The 14,076-nt window shown below is 44.4% G+C and overlaps 1 protein-coding gene across 3 annotated transcripts in view; it reads left to right on the top strand.

Annotated features, from left to right (window-relative positions):
- Nucleotides 1-14,076, top strand: part of ARHGEF6 (Rac/Cdc42 guanine nucleotide exchange factor 6) — a 130,539-nt gene that overhangs the window by 102,122 nt on the left and 14,341 nt on the right. For 2 of the 3 annotated variants that reach the window (XM_044305502.1, XM_044305504.1), the window contains exons 17-18: nucleotides 5,754-5,774; nucleotides 12,595-12,688. In XM_044305502.1, coding sequence (XP_044161437.1) covers nucleotides 5,754-5,774; nucleotides 12,595-12,688 — 115 coding nt within the window. The remainder of the gene's footprint in view (nucleotides 1-5,753; nucleotides 5,775-12,594; nucleotides 12,689-14,076) is intronic. The other variant, XM_044305503.1, reaches the window with a different exon arrangement.

The following is a 14,076-nucleotide window of genomic DNA, read 5'->3' as shown; positions in this document are numbered from 1 at the left end:
TACTGAACACTGGCATTTAGTCAAATGGCGATTGCAATTTCAGTTTTGCTCATTTGTATTGTGGTTATAGTCTTAATGAGTTGTAAAGCTACAGCAGTTCTCACACCTTGACCAAAATCACCAAATGAGTATATGCACCGCTTGCTGAAATGAATAATGCACAGAATTACAGCTGTATATCTCAACTTTCAGATAATCTGCAGTGGTTACTGCTCAGTAAATATAAAGATCCCAAAAAGCTGAAAATATGAAGCCTTCTGACTTCTTGAAGCTGCTTTACAGAATATTTTAGGCACTTGCATGAAATGATTAGCATAAGGCTTCTCCTCTGAGGGCTGCAAATTAAGTTCAGATCTTGGGTTGGGAGGCAGCAAGAGAAAGGGTTTCCAGGAAGGTTATACGGTACATCGGAGACTTTATCACAGAATGGCATTCTGCAGCTTCTATGTACTGTGAAAAGCTGCAGAAGAAAATGAAGCAAAATGTTTAATAAAAAAAAACGATTTAAAAAAAAGGTTTTTTTTTAGCCTAAAATACATCTAAGGCTAGGTTCACATCTGCAAAGTTTTTCCCGGCGGAATGCTGGAAATCCAACTCACACTTTTATAATCAATGGGGTTTGTCATGGCGGTTGGTGTCCCGTATATACTGGATCCAGCGCTTCCATTTTTTTTCTGTTCTTGTACCTCAACAGAAAAACAAACTGTGCTGCATAAATGAACCTAGCCTAAATCAATTAGAAAATGGCTCCAAAGATGTCCATAGCCTTTATGTAACTTTAAATATTGTCTCTATTTTATTTATTTTTTTATAAACTGCTCCTATACACACCTACATACATCACAATGACAACAGACCACACACGTCCTGTATACTTTTATCTCGTAGTTTTATGCCTTCCTTCTGTCCAATTTATTCCTGCTAACTTTCCCCCTTCTCCCGCCCAGGTATTATCTCCCAACCCTGAGGTATTATCCCACCTCTTTCCGAGATATCACCTCACCCCTTCTGTTTCAGGTATCATCTACCTGCCCTCTTACAGGCTTAATCACCTCTTAGGTACCATATCGATCCATCCCAAAGTATCTTACCTCCAAGTTCTGCCCTCTCCAGTTACAACATCTCCTCCCTGGTATTTGATCACTTATAATCTTTCTCCTCTTCCCCATGATTCACTTCTCCCAAGTCACTACTTTCCTCCCACAAGTACAGGGGTGCGGGTATAGGGCACAAGGTATGTATGATGAAGTTGTGTGGACGCGCAATGCTGCCTCCTCTACTTGGCACAGATCACACATCCCTAAGGCTGGCCCTGGATGAAATACTCTAAACATATGAAACATCAAAAACGTATGAATCATATAAAAACCCCTGGAGAAATGTAAGCATATTGGGACAGACTTACCAATACTGTCTAGATGTACACCACCTATTTATTTTAAAAAAATTGCCATCTTCTTTGAGAAGACCTCTCCTCTAGAGACCACATTTTAATGCTATTTGATGGTCATCTCAAATAGATTTTTGCTGTATGTGGATGTGCCTACCCATCTACATGGCTCTGACAGATTGTGAAGTGTGGCCCAGTCACGTGCTGCATTTGACGCCCCTACAATATGTCAACCCCAACGATGCCGGGCCACTAAACGTTCATAGACCGCAAAAGAAATCTGTACAAAAGTTAGGCTCCAAGGGTCAAATGTCTACTTACACTGATTACCTGGCTTTAGGGACTTGTTGAGCCATGTCCTTGAGATGGTATATGTATATAGTCTGATCAATCAATCTGGCATGATACATTACAGAAATTATATAAATGAATCTATAAGGTACAAAGAAAAAATCTAAATTTATATTTTTTTGCTTATGGTTCATTATTATTTTTATGGTAATTAGAGCATCATGTTGTTACTGGATATGTGCCACAGGAAGCGTTTGAAGGTCACCCAAGACGTGCCTTTAGTTTTGCTTAGAGCGTGTTTTAAAAGCTGACAACATCACACATGTGATTTTATGGAAAGTGGCAGACTTCCTGTCTGTTATTACGAACATGCAGCCTTGAAGTGTAAGAATATTCGAGGATCCTCTCGAGGGTCTCTCTTCACATGTGGTAAGCCTTCAAGCACCTTAGTTTACACTCGATGAGAGCTCTGGTTGAGGAACGTGACACTTCTCTGCTCTTAGTTACCAGTATGTCAGACTGAAGATGACACAGACCTTTTGCCCTTTCTTAGTCAGCACACGAATGGTAAATTAGTTGCTTTTACTATCAGTGAGATTGGAAAATCAGTTCTGACAAAGTAGGTGCTGTCCGACAGGCAAGGTGCCTCAATACCAGATTCCATCACAGTGCCACCAAAATAGTGACAGCCTATATGCTATAGCCCTAGTACCTCTATAGTATTGATACTTCTATGACAATTAGGGAAAAGCATACTTGCATTACCGCGAATGATAGTGGAGGGGCTTGCATTGTGACCCATAGGTTACTGCGACGTAAGAGTAGACAGAAATTAAGGCCTGCCAAATTTCAGTGGGACTACATTCACTGCTATACATTGCAATTATAGAAGAGCAACATTACGATCCAGTCCAAAGTTGCTTCTTAGCCCTAGTCAAACAGTCCACTGTTTACTACAAGAAAGTACTGAAATGACCGACAGTCGTCTGTGGCTTAATGCCCCAATAGAAGGTTCATGCAGCCACAGTGCCTTCAGAATTATGGCACCCATTGTCCTTCAGCCCTGTAGCCTCCACATAAATAATAACCCAAATACTTCCATAACAGTGCCCGATGACTAGTGCCTCTATAATGGTGACCACCACAATGCCTCCTTAGTGGTGACGGTCACAGTGCCTCCATAATGGTGACGGTCCCAGTGCCTCCATATCAACGACAGTCACAGTACCTCTATATTGGTGACTGACCCAGTGCCCCCATTACAATGACATAAGTAAAATAATTTTCCCCCCACATCCTAAACTACACTGCTCTTTTCCATTCTTTTTCCACTACACAAAGGTATATGTGAGCAACCAATGTACCTCCATCCCAGTGACTGTCCCAGTGCCTCCATTTCAGTGATGGTCCCAGTGCTTCCATATTGGTGATGGTCCCAGTGCTTCCATATTGGTGATGGTCCCAGTACCTCCATAATAATGATGGTCCAGTGCCTCCACAATGGTTATGGTCCCAGTGCCTCCATTATGGTGATAGCCCCAGTGTCTCCGTAACAGTGATGATTCCAGTACCTCCATAGTGGTGATGGTCCCAGTGCCTCCATAATTGTGATAGTCCCAGTGCATCCACATCCAGGTCCCAGTGTCTCCATAATGGTGTCGGTCCCAGTGTCTCCATAATGGTGTCGGTCCCAGTGTCTCCATAATGGTGTCGGTCCCAGTGTCTCCATAATGGTGTCGGTCCCAGTGTCTCCATAATGGTGTCGGTCCCAGTGTCTCCATAATGGTGTCGGTCCCAGTGTCTCCATAATGGTGTCGGTCCCAGTGTCTCCATAATGGTGTCGGTCCCAGTGTCTCCATAATGGTGTCGGTCCCAGTGTCTCCATAATGGTGTCGGTCCCAGTGTCTCCATAATGGTGTCGGTCCCAGTGTCTCCATAATGGTGTCGGTCCCAGTGTCTCCATAATGGTGTCGGTCCCAGTGTCTCCATAATGGTGTCGGTCCCAGTGTCTCCATAATGGTGACGGTCCCAGTGTCTCCATAATGGTGTCGGTCCCAGTGTCTCCATGTCGGTGACGGTCCCAGTGTCTCCTTAATAGTGATGGTCCCAATGCATCCATATCGGTCACGGTCGCAGTACCCCCTATATTGGTTACGGTCCCACTGCCCCCTATATCGGTCACGTTCTTAGTGCCTCCAAATCGTTGAAGATCTCAGTGCCCCTATTACAGTAACATCAGTAAAAGAACTTCTGTCCTCGGCACACTACACTGCCCTTTTCCACTACACAAAGGGATATGTCAGCAGCAAGTGAAATTGGAAATCGGTACTGGGCGCCAGTCCTTTTGTCTGGTCTGTGACTAAGACAGAATGTTGGACAGACCATTTGTGAATTGCTCATACAACTGAGTCCATTTCAGCTAGTATCACAGACAGCTTTCTCCTTGGAGTTGGGTACGTCACGTGACGACTTATCAGATACTTGTGGACATGCTAACACTGCAGAGTGACAGTTGGGCTATAACTGATTGTTATGGAGAGCATTTCTTGGTTCTCCAGGATATTCCATTGATGGACTGTCCTTAAAGTAAGCGATTATGTGTATGATCAGTGCAGTTCTCATCCCCCGGCCCTCCCTGATCATCAGACCGGAGGGCCAACAACGCTATCACTGCATTACCTGGCACAGTTTGGCACACCGTTTCCTCTTGAGAAGACAGATGGCTACCTAGCTAAGCTCTAGCCATCTTCCTCTCTGTGTCTGGTGGAGTAGGTGTAATTATGACCAGATGTATTGTTCTGCTTTTTTCAGCCAGTGGATTAGTGTCCTTTTTCCTGATCAAGTAGCTGCGGCTGCCTCTTCCTTACTTCAGTAGTAGGGATTAAGGTCAAGGCACTCTTTATTATGGCCATTATGAACATCTTTTAAGGGGCTCTGTCCCTCCCATGCTGTAATTTGCATGGTTATATCAAGGTCTCCCTAGGCATAACCTGCACAGATATGTCCATACTCCTTATGAAGTTATAGCCATGCATGTGTACAGGAGCTTTAGCGGTGTCGTCCGGGTTCTTGATGGTGACAACCTATCCTTAGTTCATTCAGGGGCAATGGAATTGAGCTGCAGTAACCTGGGACGGCCACTACACAGTGCACAGCGCTGTCTGCTTCTGTCAGCAGCTGATCACTGGGTGTGCCGGGTGTCAGACCCCCACCGATCATTAATATCTAGAACCCAGAAAACCCCTTCAAGGCTGGATTCACACTCTGCACATTATAAAAATCGCAGCGCTATTGTAGCGGTTTTGCAATGTGGTAATTACCCATGCAGTTTAATGAATAAAAACCGTGCAATTACTGCATCACAACTATGACAATCGCAGAACAAATGCAACTGGTTTTTACGTTTTTTTTTGTTGTTGTTTTTTTGGGGGGTGGGGGCGGTAGATTGCAGAGTTTGCACCCAGGCTTTCAGTTTGCACCATGGTACTGTTACGTGCCGTTACTTCTCTCCAGCGACAACAGATTGCGAAAAAATGCCTGTGTAGTCCTAGTAATTAAACAGTGTACCATCACATAGCACAAAATAGCACATATAACTCCCCAGAGCTCATACTAGGTTCGAATCCCACTCTTTCTCTTTTTTATTTATTCAACATTTTTAAAACAATGTATCATCATTTTCTTTTCACTTCACACACATTTGCTACTTTATATTGGTCTATCACATAAAATCCCAGTAAAATACATTTAAGTTTCTGAGTGTAATGTGAAAAAATCTGGAGAATATCAAGGGGCGCTGTACATCTTTGCCTTTCATTGATGCCATATGAATGATAAGTGGTCCCTGAAGTTATTTCTCGTAGTGTTGCACGCACCCCCTGGAAGAACAGGAAAGACCGTTGAGCGATGTATTGCATGGTCGCCTTTTATTTCACACCACATAGCGCACAGGAAAGCTGATTCTTCATAGCACTGCATACTTTTCTTGGAATGAGTGGTGAAGTCATTACTGTCATTTTCATCTGCTCTCTTCTTACATATATTCTTTTCTCTTTCTACATATTTATTTTAGAGGATGTCTTATATCTTAAAGGTAAGGGTAGAACCATTCCGTTTTGCTGCAATTAAAAAGCTTCTCCCCCTCGCCTTTAGTTTTACTGCTTCTGTATGTCTTAATATCCGCCAGTCCGGTTGTGGTCCGTGCAAAATAAGGCAATTTTTTATTTATTTAGACCATCATAAAAAAAAAATATTATAATTCTAAAATGTACCTGGAAATAGAAGTTCCTGAGTCGTCCTCTGGTAGGAGTCCTGAGTCGTCCATAAAGAGGTGGTCTGATCCCTGGGGGTCCAGATCTTAACAGCCCCGGCATATACATGGCAAACAGCTAATGTACTACAAGGATGGCTCCATGACATCTATATGCTGTATTGGCAACAAAGGAACATAGTGACGCCTTTTTTGTAAAATAAATAGCCCCTAATTTTTATAATCTTTCTGGGTTTTGTAGTGTACATATTCCATTTACTATAGTTGTCCTCCTTTCAAACCTCTCAGGCTCTATGTCTTGTTCACTGGTGCCAAAACTGCACATAATACTCCATGTATGGTCTGAGTAGTGATTTTTAAAGTGGTAGGACTATGTTCTTTTGCCCATGCATCTATGTCCTATTTGATGTACCCCATTATCATGTTTGCCATGGCGGCAGACAGGGGTTGTCTATATGAAACAGCTCATTTAATTGCATGGCCAGCTCACATACCTTCTCACACGAGGATGACTCAGGGAATTATGTTTGTAGGTAATACATCGATTTTAAAGGCAAGACATGCCTTCTTAAAGGTTTTATCCAAAAAGACCTCTGATGGTGGTCGACCCACAGTGGGGTTCATATTGCCCACGTATATATGCTGTTCCATGATGCTCTGGCATAAACATCCTATTGATTGGAGCCATGTGACTGCTGCAGCCAATCACTGGTAACAGGTCACCACTGTCTCCGGAGATTGGCTGCATCAGTCACATGGTGCCCGTCAACAGGATGTTGGTGCCAGACCATCACCAAGCTGCAGAGACAGCCAGAGAGCAATGGAGCTGGAACCCAGGGGTAGGGACCAGGTAAGAATGAACACCTTCATGGTTGGCCACTGTCTGAGGTCCTTTTAAGTCTTGGACAGCCCCTTTAAAGAAGGCTGGTAAAATATATGTACAAAAATCACACATAACCTTTTGGCCAAAAATGTCCTTCATACATAATGCATTCTCTTGGCTGAAGTGTCTTTGGAGCCTCTCATTAGTTATTCCTAACTAGGGCGGCAATTGTGAGAAGAATGTATACCTTTTCTCAAGATGTGGTCAGGTACTAGTAAATGGTCTCCATGAAAAAGCATACAAATATGGCTCTGCTTTGTTGGTGTTCTGTTGCTGTGTCTGCAGATAGTCTATGCTTTTCTCTGCATTATGTTGCATTAACAATGAGCGTTGCCACTTACAAGGCAGCGTAAGAAATGATGTTTGCTTTTTGAAATGCTGCTAGAAAGTGTCTGAAAGGACATGTTCACTTTACAAAAGTTAAAGGGGTTATCCCATCTTGGACAATGGGGGCATATCGCTAGGATATGCCCCCATTGTCTGATAGTTGCGGGTCCAACCTCTGGAACCCGCACCTACAAGGAGAACTGAGCCGGTTAGAGTGGTGGCTGGAGGACCCCGGGTCTGTCCACCACCAGGCGCAGCTCCCCGCCTCTCCCATTAAAGTGAATGGGAGCGCACTGCGCATGCACGGCCACCGCTCCTATTCATTTCTATGGGGCCGATGGAAATAGCCGAGCCAGCGCTCGGCTATTTTCGGCGGCTCCATAGAAATGAATGGAGGACGGCTGTGCATGCGCAGTGCGCCCTCCTCAACTTTCTCCGCTCCGTTCTCCTTGTAGGTGCGGGTCCCAGAGGTGGGACCCACACCTATCAGACAATGGGGGCATATCCCAACGATATGCCCCTATTGTCTAAAATGGGATAACCCCTTTAAGGCTGTAATAGACAGCCCGATTCTGCAGATGATTCCTTCCCGGCAATCGCCTGCTCGTTAGCAGAGGAGACCGCTTCTATTACATGCAGTGATCTCCTTCACAGCATTAGGAGGAGCTATCGTCCCCATGCGGTCTAGTTGTTTGCCGGCATCAGATCGTGATTATGCAGCACTATCAGCCACCGGCAAACATTAAGCGTGCTTAAAAATCACAATTGCCCGATGAACGAGCATTTGGTTGTTCATCGAGCAATCGGTGGCAGTATTAGACATTAGGGTCCATTCACATGTTCGCAAATTGCGGATCCGCAAAACATGAACACCAGCCATGTGCGTTCCACATTTTGTGAAACAACAGATATGGCTGGCAATATAATAGACATGCCTTTTCTCATCCGTGGCTGCGGACAAGAATAGTACATGTTCTATTTTTTATTTTATTTTTTTAATGAATGCACCCGTTCCGCAAAAGTGTGAATGGACCCTGTTCCTGCAAACACTAGTGAACAATAAACTGGCAAAAAATCGGCCAGCCTAATACACCCTTTACTGTGTCCATTGATAAACATGGATTGTTCCTTTTGGATTACTTCATGTTAAAGTGTTGTTCTATAAGCCTTCACCTTTCCATGGATTGTAGGACTCCAGCATAACGTAAACCGGACTTTAGAGGCATTCCGTTAGGCGTTCCATTAAAGTGAATGGGTCCGCGATCCGATGCGGCTGACCTATGGCCAGCGATCGTGCATTGCGGCCCGCTATTTGCGGGCCACAGCACGAGTCACACGCGTTCCTGTGAACTCGGCCTTAGGGCTGCATAACAGATCCGTCCGGTTTACGTTATGCAGGATAGGACCTGCGATCCGTTATGCAAGCCATAGACTTCTATTATGATGGAATGAATAACGGAATGCCTCTAAAGGAAAAAATAAAAGCAATTTCACCATTAGGCTGCTGCCATTGGAGCGCGATGGCCCGATGGGGAGAGAGGGAGCCCCCTCCCTCTATTAACCCCATGGATGCCGCAGGCGGCTTCTGCCCACGGCATCTAAGGGGTTAAATGGGCGAGATTGCTGCAGCAGAGTGTTACAGCTGACACTCACTTCTGTGGGCGGCATCTAAGGAATGGAGCCGCCACGTCGGATACAGAGGGGCCACACAGGGTGGGGCATCAGAGGGCACAGCAGTGTTGGGGAAATGGACACAGGTAGAATCAGGGGAACGAGGCACGAGGGCATGGCAGCATCGGGGCAATGGGACACAAGGATCATGGCAGCATCGGGGGAATGGGACACGAGGGCACTGCAGCATCAGGGGAACGGTGCACAGGGGGCAGTACAGGCTCTGGTCTGCAGTCCGTAACACTTGTATGTCACAGACTGCTATAAGCGGGGCCGCTGCATCTCCTAGACTGATTTTAGAACAGGCTTCTAACTGGTTTGACATGCGCCAATATTGCGCCATTATTTTCAAAGTCACAATTCATAACTCAGACCTAACACAGGTCTAATCCTCGATTGCAGTTCTAAATGTAGACTTTTGAACCGAGTACTAAAGGAGACGTTGTATTAATATTGTCGCAAAAAAACAACTTTACAATGCTCCACAAATGTGACCCATATAGACCACAAATAGGCCCAAACATGGAATAATAAATGACCCCCAAAGTGGCAAAATGGACGGTTTTTAACAGCTTTTACATGGCGGCTGCTAACATTGCCATCGTCCTTACACCATGTTATAGGAATGCTCCTGCGGTTGAAGGGAGGCGCTTTCTATCTTGTTAGTAAATTGCTACCTACAACTGCAGTATGTAAGATTTATCTGCATTTTTTGATTTCTTTGCTTCTTGTTGGTCGATGGTTCCCCAGCCGTCCATAATACCCTCTCAATGCAGCGCAAAGCTTTTATGTGTCTTGCTATGATATACTGTATGTTGCATTTTCTGTAATGAATAAGTATGCAGATTTCTCATACGCTTTGCATCGCAGTTTATTGGCCTTTTACAAGATCTCTGTTTGCTGTCAGTAAATGGAAGCATTCAGAGGCTGAAAAATCTGTACAGACCTAAAACAGCTCACAGATGAGTTTATTACAACTGTGTCCAGTCTAAGCAGTCCTGAGTTAGGGCTCATGCACACAACCTATACAATTCAGTGGGACCCGTCCATTTTCCAATTTTTCCAGTGTGCTTAAAGGGGTTGTCTCATCATGGACATTGGGGGCATATCGCTAGGATATGCCCCCATTGTCTTATAGGTGCGGGAACAGAGCCCTGCGCGTGAAGGAGGGTGCACTGCGCATGCGCAGCTGCCCTCAATTCATTTTCTATGGGGCCGGTGAAAACAGCCGAGCACTGGTTCGGCTATTCCCGTCGGCCCCATAGAAATGAATGGGAGCGGGGGTATGCTCCAATTCACTTCTATGGGAGCCGGCTTGGTGGTGGCCGGACCGGAGTCCTCCAACCACCTTGCAGGGCTCAGTTCTCGATATAGGTGCGGGTCCGCACCTATAAGACAATGGGGGCATATCCTAGCAATATGCCCCCATTGTCCATGATGAGACAACCCCTTTAATACAAGAATCTCACTATAGGTGGTATTCTTATCTGTTCTTGTGGAGAATAGGAAGATACACAGTAAGCCTGTCTCTGTTGGATAACGTGCTAGGAGATGTCCTGACCCGGAAACAAGTGTATCCACAAACTTCACTTCTTTATGGGAAAATCCTTAAAAACATCTTGAAAATGATTTAAAAACCAGACCCACACATTTCGGACATGCCATGAAGAGGTCACTCTATGTCTGAAACGGGTAGGTGTGATTTTTAATAGTTTTTAAGGATTTTCCAGTAAAGAAGTGAATTTGTAGTGCTGAAGATTTATCATTTTGAATTTGTTCCTTGTGGACCATAGCCCTTTGTTAGGCCTCATGCACACGACCGTTGTTGTGTCCTGTGTCCGTTGTTCCGTTTTCCGTGATTTTCTGCGGACCCATTGACTTTCAATGGGTCCGTGGAAAATTCGGAAAATGCACCGTTTGTCATCCGCGTCCGTGATCAGTGTTTCCAGTCCGTGAAAAAACCTGTCCTGACCTGTCCTATTTTTTTCACGGACAGCGGTTCGCGGACCTATTCAAGTCAATGGGTCCGTGAAAAAACACGGAGGCACACAAGATTGTCATCCGTGTTCGTTTTTATTTCTATCATTTGCAAGGCAAACTTGACTTGGGCCTCTTTCACACTTGCGTTGTTAGGACCCGGCGTGCACTTCCGTTGCCGGAAGTGCCCGCCGGATCCGTAACACCGCAAGTGAACTGAAAGCATTTGAAGACTGATCAGTCTTCAAAATGCGTTCAGTGTTACTATGGCAGCCAGGACGCTATTAAAGTCCTGATTGCCATAGTAGTAGTGGGGAGCGGGGGAGCGGCATACTTACAGTCCGTGCGGCTCCCGGGGCGCTCCAGAATGACGTCGGAGCACCCCATGCACATGGATCACATGTGCGTGGAGCGCCCTGACGTCACTCTGAAGCGCCCCGGGAGCTGCACGGACGGTAAGTATACTGCTCCCCCGCTCCCCACTACACTTTACCATAGCAAACAGGACTTTAGCGTCCTGGCAGCCATGGTAACCATTCAGAAAAAGCTAAACGTCGGATCCGGTAATGCGCCGAAACGATGTTTAGCTTAAGGCCGGATCCGGATTAATGCCTTTCAATGGGCATTAATTCCGGATCCGGCCTTGCGGCAAGTGTTCAGGATTTTTGGCCGGAGCAAAAAGCGCAGTTTCGGTCCTGAACTGAAGACATCCTGATGCATCCTGAACGGATTTCTCTCCATTCAGAATGCATTGGGATAATCCTGATCAGGATTTTTCCAGCATAGAGCCCCGACTAGGGAACTCTATGCCGGAAAAGAACAACGCAAGTGTGAAAGAGCCCTTAGATTTTTTTTCTATTTCCTTCATGTCTGGTGATCCTCCAAAATCAAGGAAGACACACGGAAACAAAAACGGACACGGATCACGGAACAATGGAACCCCGTTTTGTGGACCGTGAAAAAAGAGCCCTTTCTTTTTTTTTTCAGATGTGTCACTGAAGTGTTCAATAAATCATCAGCACAAATCTCTCTCCTGTCCTGATAGTTTGGTACAATGTATCGGTGTAGGTTAAATGTGCAGCCTCCCGACTGGATACAATTGTTGCTAACTCCCTACTGTGAGAGGCAAAGGGAGGTTCCTGGGCCCAGTGCAAAATGTTGCCCCAGGGCAGGAGTGCAAGTGCTACCTCTGCCCCCCCACCTTGGTAATAAGTACTAGGTATCTTAAGCCTCAAGATTAGGGTTGAGCAAACTCGAACTGCAAAGTGAAAACTTTGCAAGTTCGGGTACCCGGACCAGAACCCAGACTTTTTCACTGATGTTCTGGTTTAGTGTTCGGGTGATTTTATTATTAAGATAAAATGAGGTTAAAAATAATTTTTTAACCTCATTTTTAAAAAAAATCACCTCATCCACTTGATCTCGCAGTCGGTATCCTCTTCTTTCTTCAGGACCTGCAAAAGATGGATTTTCTCATTTACTAACATCAAGCAGAGATCTTTAAAACATTGATGAACTGAAGAACAAAGTATATCAGAAAGTTAACTTAACATTATGCAATGGTTAAAATAAATAGAATTTGCATAAAACCTGACAGGTCCTTTTGACAGGTTGGCAGGATTTGCCGACACAGAGAAGCTCCTCGCCCGTTACAAGCACGTCCTTGAAGCATCTTTTAGCTTGTCAGATTTTACACCTTTTTTGTTCTGTGTCTTCCCACTTGACCATAAATGGAGTAAATGGAGAATAAGTATCTCTTTATACATTCTTGAAACATTTTTGCAGGAGTCCAGCAAAAGCCCCAAAAATGTCAAGAAATTCCTTCCCAAGAGAAAACCTGAAAGAAAAGCTTCTGACGAGGATTCTGCCTTTAGGAGAAGTATGCAGCGCTTATTTTATGTTACTTACATTTTACATTTTATGGAAATAGAACATTCTAACAGTGTATAGAAAATAAAAGTTACTGTACAGAAATGAATAGCCCAATGTTAAAGGGGTTTTCCAGGATCGGAATACTGCTTGTCTATGCTCTGGATCGGTGAAGGTTCCACTCCTGCCACACTCGTCAATCAACGCATGAGCACCGCAGCCTCTCTGTTGTTTACAGGGGGCTGTGTAAATGCACGCCTCTGCTTGGTAGTGGCGCGCAGCGTGTTGCAGCTTTGTCCCATTGAAGTAAGTAGATGGACTAATGTAAACATGTTCACATGACCACTGCAGCCCCTTCAAAGAGATGATCACCGGGGGTGCTGAGAGTCAAACTCCACCAGTCTGGTATTGAAGACCTATCTAGAGAACAAGCCATCAATATCCTGATCCTGGGCAACCTCCTTACCTATTACTAGTGTTGAGCACGAATATTCAAAAACCGAATTTGTTTCGCAAATATCGGCATTTTGAGAATTCGCAAATATTTTTAATATAGTGCTATATTTTCGTAATAACGAATATATATATATTTTTTTTTTTAACACCGTACACATCAGGTGATCATCCCTCCCTTCTTTTAGCTTGTGGGCCAATGAGAAGGCTTTGTCACAGCTTAGCAACATCCCTAACAACCAATAGTTGCCGACCCCTTACTATATAAACCTCCCCAGCAGCTATTTTCTAAAGTTTATTGCAGTTATGAGAGAGACAGCAGTGTCATTGCTGTGCTCTGTGCTTTGTTGTATCACATTAGACAGTTAACTTATATATATAATTCAGATAGTTAGGGGGAGATAGTCAGTGTAGGTTAGATTGATCTATAGCGTAGCAGATATTGCCGAAAATTCGCAAGCGCAAACATATTGGAGCACTGTATCTGCATTTAAAGCTCTTCTAATGTTCTGCCTTGCCAACCATTTTCTGCAGTCTCAGGAAACTTATGCCAGCTTGAAAAATGTAGCATACGTGACCCACGCCTGTATTTCGCGTGCATTACGAGGATATTACATTGCCGATTTTCGCAATCAAGAATATAATCTTGAATTCGCGAATATAGGATGAATATTCTACAAAATATTGCAAATTCGAATATTGCCCCTGCCGCTCATCACTACCTATTACCTTGTATCCTCCCTTAGCTGCTGGACTTTTGGATACCACTCATTATATGATGCTCAGCTAAACTTGCTCTTTTATAAAACTCCATTATGCAAAGTGTAAGTTTTCAGAAGGTATTATCAGAAAGTGGACAGCATCTCTAAAATGTTCAAAGGCTTTAAATGGTTTCTGTCACCAGATTTAACCCTATTAAGCTAGCTGACACTAGCGATGTGCTAA

This window comes from Bufo gargarizans, chromosome 9 (assembly GCF_014858855.1).
Source record: "Bufo gargarizans isolate SCDJY-AF-19 chromosome 9, ASM1485885v1, whole genome shotgun sequence".
In the NCBI taxonomy this organism is placed as follows: Eukaryota; Metazoa; Chordata; class Amphibia; order Anura; family Bufonidae; genus Bufo; species Bufo gargarizans.
The sequence above is the reverse complement of the archived record's forward strand: the minus strand, read 5'-3'. Positions and strand labels throughout refer to the sequence as shown.